At 34.4% G+C, this 12492-nt stretch overlaps 1 protein-coding gene across 3 annotated transcripts in view; it reads left to right on the plus strand.

Annotated features, from left to right (window-relative positions):
- LOC145245908 (uncharacterized) overlaps nucleotides 1–12492 on the plus strand; it is a 388923-nt gene that overhangs the window by 353121 nt on the left and 23310 nt on the right. For all 3 annotated transcript variants that reach the window (XM_080107649.1, XM_080107648.1, XM_080107650.1), the window contains one exon: nucleotides 5032–5104. In XM_080107649.1, coding sequence (XP_079963775.1) covers nucleotides 5032–5104 — 73 coding nt within the window. The remainder of the gene's footprint in view (nucleotides 1–5031; nucleotides 5105–12492) is intronic.

Genomic DNA, 12492 nt, shown 5'->3' on the forward strand with positions numbered 1-12492 from the left:
TCAACCAGCCATCATCTGTTTCCAAGAAACCTTTTTAAAAGCTGAAAATAAAATAAATATAAAAAACTACAAACAATACAACCACATCCACAATACCCAACAGGAGTATCTATCCTTATTAGAAATAATATCCCACAAAGCAAAATAGATCTAAAAACTAATATTCAAGCCAATTGCTACAGCAACCACACTACACAGCGCTATAAATATCTGCACTATTTACATCCCACCCTAGTAAACAAAATGATAAACCGATTACCCAAACCCTTCTTACTTTTAGGTGACTTTAATAATCACAACGATATATGGGGATCTGCATATGTGGATAAGAAAGGAAAAAATTTTGAAAAAAATTATTTACGACAATGACTTGTGTATATTAAACAATCAATCCAACACATCCCTTCATCCTACTTCAGGCACCTACTTAGTATTAGATTTATCATTGTGTGATCCCACTATTTTCATGGACCACAACTGGAAGATTCATGAGGCAGCGACCATTTTCCAATGGTTTTAACAAATCTGAAAGAAACAAAAACCCATCTCTCCCAATGGAAAATAAAAAAAAGCAAATTGGGAGGAATGTAAAAAAAAAAATGCCAACAAATCTCTCAGAAGAGGAAAACCCAAATAAATCTATAGAATATTTTTCTAAAACATTACTAGCCATTGCACATGAATGTATACCTAAAAGTAGCAGAACTAACAAAGACCCTGGTTTAATGATGAATGCCAAAAAGTAATTCGCCAATGTAAAGCTGCCTGACGAAAATTGAACTCCCACCCAACGAAGTACAATCCAAACCTTTTCAGCAAAAAAGAACAATATCTCATAATGTTATGGCATATCAACCCTTTTCAGGTTATTTAATGCCGAATCCAGTTATTTTGGAAATAGTATTTATGTTGCATTCAGTTATTTTGTAGAATGGTTTTATTCTTCAAGCTTTTTGTATCTTTAATTGCTAGTTTGTTTGGTTTGGTTTGGTTGTTTTATAGTGGATTTTAGCGCTTTTGTTCCCTGCCCTGCAGAACATGAGTTTTGCAATGGGAGAGCGAAAAGGGTTACAGTATTAATGTTTCGTACATTTTAAGGTAGGAAACCAGTCAGGAAGTCGGAGAGATAGAAAGAGAAAGGGGAAATAGGAATTAAGTAAAAAGGGGAAAAGGTGGGTTGTTGTTTTTAAATCATCTACTACAAAACAACATTAAAATAACAGACAAAAAATATAGCAAATCTTCTTACCAAAACTTTTCAAAACAATTCCTCCAGTAAAAATTACAGTCAGTCCTTCCAGAAGACAAAACAAGATACAGAAAAAAAAGATAAACAAATTAAAAACCCACTGAATATATGTCAGCCTATGTCACGTTAACAGTAACATATATTGAGCGAGTTTCTAACAGTATTTTTTTATAGCTGTTTTATTTTTAACTCATTTTCACAAACTTATCATGTTTAACAGAGAGTCCGGCGCCATTTTAAATTTTCCAATACATCTGTAAACACTGTATGTTTTTCGAACTGAATAAACATGTTACATTAAATAAAAACACTAAAAAATTATCCAGTTAGGTAGAAAAATTAACTTATCTTGCCTTTCATAACATATTATTTGTTATATGTTTTTTGACAACTTTTTTGAATCTATGTATATAGTAACAAAACCCACAGCCTGTGTTTTATTGCATGTATTCAATGCTATGTATGGATACTTTGGTGATTGTCTCATCAGTAGATTTGATTCTGAATGGGCTTCGCCCCTACTGGGTCTTAACTTCCATGTGGGTTTATCTCTTAGATAATATCTTTCAAAATAATCTTTAGGTAATTCCTGAACTGAAGATTATCACACCCAAAATGAGGACAGTGCAAAGAGAGGAGTGTTTCAGTTATTAGCACTTCTGCATGTCGTACCCAGGTGTGTTTGTCATTGTATTGCAATAAAGAAATGGGGAAAGGAAGAAAGAGAAAGTAAACACTAGACAGCGTCTCATGCTTGCTCTCCATGCAGTTCAATCTAAAAGCATTTTTGTATATTATGCTTTCTTCAGATATGCAAAAGCCAAGCACACAAATAACTACATATGAATGAGCAAAGATATCAATCATATTGCGCATCACTTTTTATGCATTCAAGCCATGTTGGTCTACCATGAAGCCTGGTGCTTGGGATATCCAGCTGTGTCATAAATTTCATGCAAGCGATGGTATGTTGTACATGGCTCAACTATCTGAGATGCTAAATGTGTAAAGTGTCCATAATTCCATCAATTATGACATGCCAGCTCTATATATTCCGATATCATTTACTTTTATGAATATTAGTTATCTCCCTTAAATTATACTAGGCAATAAAGAAATGCACTCTTGTTTAGAAATATAAATATGCTTGCATACATGCATATGCAAGATTTGATAAAACATGGTTGAAGTTTGCAGCCACACGTCAACCTGATCAGGCTAATTTTGTGTCAGTGTTTTAGGTTTAAGAAATTGATCAAACACAGTTAAATACTTATTTAAAACAATGGACAATACATAATAAAATAAAAAATGAAATTATCAGATTGGACATAAAAAAAATACAATTAATTTTTAGCCATGAGTAAATTTTTTTTTGGGGGGGGTGGGGTCTATGTAAATTTAAAGTAAAATAATCACCCCAGAGATGATACTTTTTCTGATTTAATTAATTATTCGACATACCAGCTCAGTATATTCAGGTATCATTTTGTTTTTAAAAATATTAAAGTTATCTCCCTTGAATTATACTAGGCAATAAAGGAATGAACGCATATGCAAGATTGAAACTGAGGCTTGTCCTCTTCTGGGACATGGACTTCAAACTGGATTTCACCAAGACCGTCTTAAAACGAAGGCCACGATTTCACACATACACTGTCTATACTGTTTCATCAAATCTTGCTTAAGTTGTAATTTAGACTGGGCTCCCAGACAGCTACCTGTTTCAGCAGGGCTTTTTTATACTAGCTGTAGAATTTTTGCTCAGAATAATTGCCAGATAATATCAAAGAAAGTCATCTTTACTTTACACTGTCTATGTATTCTCTATAATTTTTTTTCCCCCTGGCAATTCATATTTATTTAGGTTGTTTTTAACTGAACTTTTTTCATTCCTAACTACGCTTGTTATTTTTAACCCATTTTTATGTATTATTTTATTATGTCCCTTGTCTTTGAGACATCTCTGTACGAAATAAATATACAAATGAATATACAGATATATATATAAAGCCCACTATTTATTTCTTTGTAAAAAAAATGATAGTTTGAGCACTGTCTGTGATGGGTGGTGTGGGTTTAATATACACTTGGAGAAATATTTACAGCACTGATTCGTGGTCCGATGGTTAGAACTGTCGACTGTCAATGTGATGCTTGTAGGTTCTATCCACATTTGGAGAAAAGTGTATGTCTAGCTGCACTGATGAGTTGTTATACAACAAAATAGTACTGTATGTGGATGATAAATATATATATATATATATATATATATATACTTGTACTTTAGTTGGCATTTACTCAGGATGGGTTGAGCCAGTTCCTCCAATAGAATACACGGCATCTTGGATGAACGTAGATCACACATGATGGTCCATAGCTGCTAAGATAGTGATAAGCAGCCACTCCAGAGACTATCAGTGAATACCATAAACCTTTGGAAAGGAATTAGATTTAATATCTACTTTGATCTGCAACCATTCTGATCTCCGATGTATCTTTGTCAACCTTGGAGTGGTTCTGGAGTTATTGTTTTGTGGATGAACTCTCCTCAGTTGCGGCACACAATGTGCCTAAACCAGCAAAGTTTTCTTTTTAAAAGGGAATGGTTGAGGTGGATAATCTTGCAGTGTGTCCTGATTTTGTATTCGTAACAAAATGGTGCCAGCAGACTTGCAGAATTTGGCGGCAGCAGTACTGATTAAACATTTCTAGATTTTTAAGATTCACAGCTCTTGTTGGCCAGGTTTAGCAGCTGTAGAGAAGAATCGTCTGAACAAGCGCTCGATAGATCTACACTTTTGTGCCTATAAAATAAATAAATAAACTAGAAACAAAGTTATGTCATGTCACGTATTGATCTTGGTTGTTCGTATTAAGTCATCTCTGTTTTTTTACAAGAACATGGCGAGTCAAAACACAAACTTTCGCTTACTTATATTATTTTTAGTTAAACAAAAAAAAACTACTTGAACAATTTACGTAATTTTTGGAGTATGACATTTTCGTTTTGCTTGACGCATACGTACATAAAGATTTTGCTGTATGTTTGTTGCTTTTTTTTAATTATGGGTAATTCTTGGGATTGTAGGTGACTGAAAACATGCCAGGCATTGTTGATTTTGATGCTGATGTCATTGTACCCCTGATCTGTGATGACGAACATTGAACACATGTACTTCAAATGATCAACCTCTTATAGGGTTTCCCTGTAGTACAGGGTGATCCCCCCCCCCAAAAAAAAAGCAGAGGACATTCAATTGTTTTTCTGAGCATTTTACAGTCAACGGAGAAAAAAAGGCCAAAGACCCTAGTGTTTTGATGTAATGTTTTGAATATAATAAACTAGTTATGACCAAAGTTTCATTTCATTCAGACAAAACACTAAAAAACGGGGCCTAAACTCTAAGAGTTGGGGCCCGTTTTTGGGGGGTCACCCTGTATAACCACAAAGTCACCGAGATATTTTTAACTTAAATAGTCTTTATTTTTAATTGTACCTTAATTGAATTTTAACATATGACGAAGCCAATGGAGATTCGTTTGTACAAAAGAACAAGAACAAAAAAGAATATAAAATATCTTTTAAATGGTTTCCATTTTCAGTCTGTTAACAACCTAAAAACTCTACAGGAATTGAAGAACATTAGAATAAAGTTAGAGAATTAAATCTTAATTGAATGATCCTGCAATCTTTCATGGATAATGTTTTGGAAATGATACAAATTTTTGAAGATGAAAATGAAAACCAATTTATTTTTTCCAATTATTTGTATTTTTAGGTGATTTGTTGTGGCCATCGAAGAGTGAAAACAGGATTTGTACAAAAGTGGTTTCCTAATCCAGCATCCGTTGGTGAGTTTTCATATTTATGTTTAACTAGCAGGACCTGTGGAAATTCCACAGGGAAATCATTCATATGTAATATATTGATGTTGACATTCTGTAAATGTTCAGCGTAACTGGAGACGCTCTGATATTGTAGCTTTTTTGTTAAAACTGTAAAAGTATTTATCTAAGCTAGCATGAATGCCCGGCATAGATAGTATACTTTTTTTTTTACATAGGATTCACCACTTATCAAGGCTCAGAAGCCACTCGAGGATAAAGGTTAAAGATTGTACCGTAGTCAACTGGACAATATAGTAATTGTTAATAAATGGAAATTCGGTAAATTTGTTAACTTAAGTGGAACAGCTCATCAAGAACTTGTTTATGTTGGACTTGAAGACAACCATATTGTAGTCAGATGGAAAGCAGGCAAATGGAAGACAGTTCCACAGGCATGCAGTTCTAAGAAAGAAACTTTGTTCATGGAATCTACATTTAGATTTAGACACAGATAAAGAGTGGGGGAAATTATTGATTGTGTTTTCAGCTAGACGAGTGTTTCTCGTGAAACTTTGTTGAGGAGGGACCATAGATTAGAACTCAGACGAGCACTTACCATGAAAATAATAATAAAACAGGAACAGGCTCGCAACATCTCTTCTATGAGAAAGAAGTTGCAGGGAAGAAAAAAAGGCATCCCCTACTAGGCAACAAAGTCTATTTTGAACTCTTATAAAAGCAGGATAAGATTTTCCTAGCCAGATGTGGCAACAGTACTCCATTCTTGGATGTACCTGGCTCTTATATAGGTAGAGAATTGCATCAGCAGTGAGATATCTACTGGATCGATAGGATTCCACCATTTTTCCAGCGATCTTTATATATTACGAAGTTGTGATTTCAAAAAATAAATAAAATATATCCATATGACTTGGGTGCATCAGCTTGAATCGAAAACAAAGCCAAAACTTATGAAAAAAAAAATATATATATATGACTTTAGTTCCTTCAGCTATAACTGAAACCAAAACTTATGAAAAATTATTTGTAAAATAATTTATTACAAGAAATGGAAGTCCATAAAAATTAAATGATAGTCACTCGGATGTAAGCATGACACACAATAAATAACACACACACTATCCTATTAATATATAGATTCTTTTGCATATTATGCAAATATATTCAATCTAAAATAATAACTTCTGACATCTTATAGAAATATGTAAAAAAAAAATTTTTTTAATGTCACATATGCCGATCTACCTGGTCTAAAAAACACAGCTTATTCAAATATCTTTGCTGTAAAAAAAAAAAACACGAAAACAATGCAAATCTGTCTCATATATTATTTTTTTTATTGAGATGAGTAATTTCTGTATTTATTTATGGATTGTTATTCTCATAGTTGTTGTTGTTGTATCACATTTTGACAAACTCATCCTCTGGCCTGCTTCCGGTAATTAACCACAACAAGATAGGAATGCTGAGTCGTGTAACTGTATCCTTAGTAATTACTGCCTTCCATAGTTGTTGTTAGTAATTACTGCCTTCCATAGTTGTTGTTGTTCGTAATTACTGCCTTCCATAGTTGTTGTTGTTCCTAATTACTGCCTTCCATAGTTGTTGTTGTTCCTAATTACTGCCTTCCATAGTTGTTGTTGTTCCTAATTACTGCCTTCCATAGTTGTTGTTCGTAATTACTGCCTTCCATAGTTGTTGTTCGTAATTACTGCCTTCCATAGTTGTTGTTCGTAATTACTGCCTTCCATAGTTGTTGTTAGTAATTACTGCCTTCCATAGTTGTTGTTAGTAATTACTGCCTTCCATAGTTGTTGTTAGTAATTACTGCCTTCCATAGTTGTTGTTAGTAATTACTGCCTTCCATAGTTGTTGTTCGTGATTACTGCCTTCCATAGTTGTTGTTAGTAATTACTGCCTTCCATAGTTGTTGTTGTTCCTAATTACTGCCTTCCATAGTTGTTGTTAGTGATTACTGCCTTCCATAGTTGTTGTTCGTGATTACTGCCTTCCATAGTTGTTGTTCGTAATTACTGCCTTCCATAGTTGTTGTTCGTAATTACTGCCTTCCATAGTTGTTGTTCGTAATTACTGCCTTCCATAGTTGTTGTTAGTAATTACTGCCTTCCATAGTTGTTGTTAGTAATTACTGCCTTCCATAGTTGTTATTAGTAATTACTGGGATACAGTTATGAGACTCAGCATTCCTATTCTGCCATGGTTAATCACCTGAAGAAGGCCAGAGGATGAGTTGGCCGAAATGTAGTAAAATAACAACTATGAAGATGAGGATAACAGTCGATAAATAAATACAAAAATCTGTCCTGTCTCCCCCCTCCACCCCCATCAAAAAAAAAAAGTTCTAGCAAATCTAGTTAGTCTCTTAATGAAAACAAAAAAATTAAAAAACAGAAATTTTATTTACTTACAGGATTCATATGATGTTTTTTTTTTGTTTCCCCCCCGACAAAAGGAGGGGGTGCCTGTAAATTCACGTTTGTCCGTTTGCACTTTTCTCAATAACTATGTCTTGGAATTTTTTGAGATTTTACTCAAACATTAAACATGATATGAGTAAAAAAAGTAACAGAATGGATTTTCCGGGAAAACTCTGGTCCCCCCCCCCGCCTCTAGGGGTGCCTTTCGGGTTAAAATGGCTAAAATTGACACTTTTGTGCTTATAAAAAAAAATTGTTGCTTTGGATTTTTATAAAACTTTCTGAAAAGTTGTAACTAACTAATTTCTATATAATTTTGTTTGTCTATACTTCGTGATAGCTCTTGGGTGTGCCCCAGGGGCTCTTTTAGGGCTAATAAAAACACTCCATTTTTGGGACTATTTTACCATATTTGTCCAAAATTTTCTGTGTATGTCTATTTAGCAGTTTTGCATGGTGCTGAACTCAAATTTAAATATGTTAAGGCCTTGGGGACATTTTGGGCTAAATGAGGGAGAGGGTAAATGATGGATTTAGTCATTTCTTTTTTTTGCATAGTGCAGAACTCAAATTTACATATTAAGGCCTAAAACTGCACCATTTGTTCATTTTTACCAAGATTTGATGTCCCCTGGGGACTTTGGGGGCTAAATGGGTGTGTGCATGTGTACAAATGCTGAACTTGGTCATTTTTTTTATGCCTTGTTCACTGTACATTCACGGAGGACCATGCATGTCCACTTGTTTGTTTTTATGTAATTTCTTCAATTTATGTTTCTTTTACCATATAAATGTAATGAATGTTAAAATGATGTTGGTTTCACAACTGAAACTAAAAATGTTGAAAATCCAACTCATGAACATTTCCGTCAAAAAGCCAAACATGATTTTAACAAATTGTAAATAGACTCTTCTTTTTAAAGCCATTAAAATTTGGAGAAAGGAAAACAAATGCTAACGACAGATCCATTCTTAAGAATGTGCTCCAATGAACTCATTGCATTGGTACCAATTCAACATGCATATCTCCAACAAATCCGTCTAGCAGAAAAATCCCACCCCTTCATTGCTGAGGTCTCTAGATGTTAGGAAGTCTTTTGCTTTAATAGCTTTTTCCATCAAACTGCTAGACTGGAATTCCCTTCCTGTTATCTGCTCCCATGATTATATTGCCATGCAGAAGTTTAAATGTAATATAAACCAACATCTTGCGCATCTCCTCTAAACATGGTCCCAAGTAGTAACCTTTTATCTCCCAAGTGACAATATGCCTTGTTTGAAGTGAGCAAAAGTAAAAAAAAAAAAAAAAAAAGAAAAGAAAGATGTGTCCATCTAATCCGCACATGGGACAAAGAAGGTTGTCATAACTCACAATGACAACGTTTGAGTATAGCTACAACAATTACATGTGTCCATCTAATCTATGTGTTGGACAAGGAAGGTGGTTGTTATGATGATAGAACGAGCAAAGGGATTTAACTCCTTTTCCGTTTCATACAGAGTTATTTCTCTTTTAACTTTGTTATAGGAGTTCTTGTGTGGAGATGTGAGAATGACATGAGACAGATCCTAGCCTGTGCCATCAAAAGACTGACTATGAATCTAGAAAAATGAAGATGGATTATTTCTGTCCATGATAATATCGGACTAAAACTAATAGGTGTAATTTGTATCATTCTATGTGTTGCCTCCTTGTAAATAAATGTCTACATTGGGTCATTTCTTTGACTATTTTTTGTTAGCCATGAACTACACACACATGCACACATACCCTCTCCAGGCATAATCTTCTGCTCGGCTGGTCACGTCTAACTCACCACTTATACACATATAATCTGCACCAAATATAAATACTACACAACACTCCCCCATCAATACTGATCCCCAAATAAGTGGTGAAAGCGGTGGCTGAGGGTCAATTGTATATAGTGAACAAGGACTAGACATGGATGTTTTTCTCTGATCTTTCCCATATTTTACTTGGATGGGAGAAATTAAGATACACGAGTGCTCGAAGCCTACATTATGTACAAGTATATCATACCTGTAACCCTGTTGTAGCCAGGGCGAATGGGCTTCCCCCCTGTGTGCATCCCAAGTAGGGCTCCAAGGTGGGTGGGGAGCAGGAATGATGAATTAAAAAAAAAACGAACCCAATATGAGTTATAAAAATCCAAGTAAAAAAAGAGTTTTAGACAGTTCAGACAGTGACACGAATGAGGAACCAGATAACTATCCAAACTTTATAGTAATGGAGTCAATTGGAGAAGTGCCTTTAACCAAACTCTCCCCCTTCAAGATAGAAAAAAATACTATCAGAAAGGGTCAAACCTAAACTAGTCAAAAAATTAAGAAATGGTAATCTTCTGATAGAAATTTTTATCAAAACACAGGCAGATGAACTTTTAAAATGGAAACATTTTGACAATATAAAAATAAAAACATACCCTCACAAAACACTAAACATATGCAAAGGAGTTGTGAAAAGCCCTGAACTTTCACTTTGCTCCATCGACGAAATCCGTTCAAATTTAAAAGAACAAAATGTAACGGATGTCAGAAGAATTCAAATAAAAAAAATGGAGAAATGATAAACACACATACGTATATATTAACCTTTTACCAACAAAAAATTCCACAAGAAATAAAAATAGCCTATGAGAAACTAAGAGTCGAACCATACATCCCCAACCCACTGCGTTGCTTTAAATGTCAAAAGTTTGGTCACCATCAGGACCGATGTACATGCTAGCCAGTGTGTGGAAGGTGTGGAGAAAACGACAATCATATCAACTGTCAAAAAACTTGTAAATGTGCCAACTGTACAGAAAATCACAGTGCCTACTCAAAAGACTGTGAAATCTGGAAAAAAGAAAAGGAAATTGTTAAAATTAAACACTCATTAAACACCACCTACCCAGAAGCAAGGAAAAAGGCAGTTACAGCTAAATATTCCGAAATAACAAAAAAGAATACTCCCAACACAAATAAACACAACGACAATTATTGCACAACAAACCTTGATATTAAAATCCAAGACCTCACCAACCAAATCAAAATATTGATAAATACAATTGAAGAAATGAAAAAAACCTCACTAGAACCAAAAATCCAAATGCCACACCCAGTAGACCAGAAATAAATAAAAAAAAAAAAAAAACCCAGAACCAAACTTAACTAAACAAAAACTACAAATAAACCTACAAATTCCCCTCTCCAATAGCTTTAAGATATTGGAGATTGAGAACTCTGAGGAGCAGAATACCAACAATAAGGAGAGTCTCTTAATCCCCCACAAGAGTTCTAATATAAAAACAGATAACAACAAGCAAAAAAATAAAGATTCTCCAAAAACATCCGAACAGACAAGAACAATAAATGGGAAAATTTTCTCGAAGAAAACCAGCCCCACAAAAACAAACCACAATCCCGCTCAACATCTAAAACCAGAGATAAATCAAGCATAAAAGCTAACAAACCAATAAAACACAAAGAACCAAAAGCCATGGAAACAAACCGAATCCACCAATGATAAAAAGCTCACAAATACTCAAACACAGATGAAACAGTCCAATAATTCAAATACAAGAACTACAGACCAAAATAAATCTAAAACCTCCTTGGAAACAATGGAAATAGAAGACACAACTTCTACCCCCCCCCCCCCCCTAAAAAAGAAAACACTCCTATTCCCAAGGCAAAAGGAAATCAAATACATAAAATCTAAACTATGGCCAACAAAATAATCCAATGGAATTGCAGAGGTATAAAAGCCAACCGGAACGAATTACTTCTACTAATATCCGATCTATGTCCCACAATAATATGCCTACAAGAAACCTTTTTAAAACCATCTGAAAATATCAATCTCCAAAGTTTTACTGAATACAACTACACAACAAATAACCCAAACAGAGCTTCTGGAGGAACATCCATTCTCATTAACAAAACCACAGCACAAAGCCAAATAAATCTACAAACTAACTTACAGGCAATTGCTGTCACAGCCACCCTACATAGAACGGTCACAATTTGCTCCATTTATCTGCCTCCAAACGACCCCATAGATGAAACTGAAATAGAAAAACTCATCAACCAACTCCCTTGCCCTTATTATTAGGCGACTTTAATAGTCATAATGTTAGTTGGGGATGCTCAAACACAGATAGAAAAGGAATCACTATAGAAAATATTATCAACAACAACAATCTATGCATATATAATGACAAAAAAACAACCTTTATTCACTCCGCTACAAACTCGTCCTCAGCAATTGACCTCTCTATAAGTGATCCTAGTATCTTTATAGATTACAATTGGACAGTTCATATGGATACCTGTGGAAGTGACCACTTCCCAATAACTTTAGAACACTTTGGTCCTGAAATAATCTCAAAAATTCCTCGCTGGAACCTTAAAAAAGCTAACTGGAATAAATTCAAATTACTATGCAAACACAAACTCCTACCTGGAAAACATGAGAAAGACCCAATCACTCACTTTACAGATACCATTATCTCAATAGCAGAAGAATGTATTCCTAAAACAAAATCATCAACCAAGTATAATCGTCCCTGGTTTAATAATGACTGTAAAAAGGCTATCAGGCTACGATGTGCTGCATTAAGAAAATTCAACAATCAACCAACTACTCAGAATTTAAACAACTTTAAAATATGAAGAGCTAAAGCACGCCGAACAATAAACGAAGCCAAAAGGGAATCATGGAAGAATTTTGTGTCTAAAATCAATGGCACCACCAAAGACAAAACTGTATTGAATATGATTCAGAAAATATCAGGAAAAAACACCAGTTCCCCTGTCAACCACCTCTGTGTAAACAATAGTAAAATAACTAAAAAAGAGGACATGGCAAACCTGCTTGCAGATACTATTGCAAATAATTCATCTTCTAAAAATTACAATAAAAATTCCAGATCATTAAACAGGAAT

This window comes from Euprymna scolopes, chromosome 23 (assembly GCF_053919585.1).
Source record: "Euprymna scolopes isolate OS-2025 chromosome 23, ASM5391958v1, whole genome shotgun sequence".
In the NCBI taxonomy this organism is placed as follows: Eukaryota; Metazoa; Mollusca; class Cephalopoda; order Sepiida; family Sepiolidae; genus Euprymna; species Euprymna scolopes.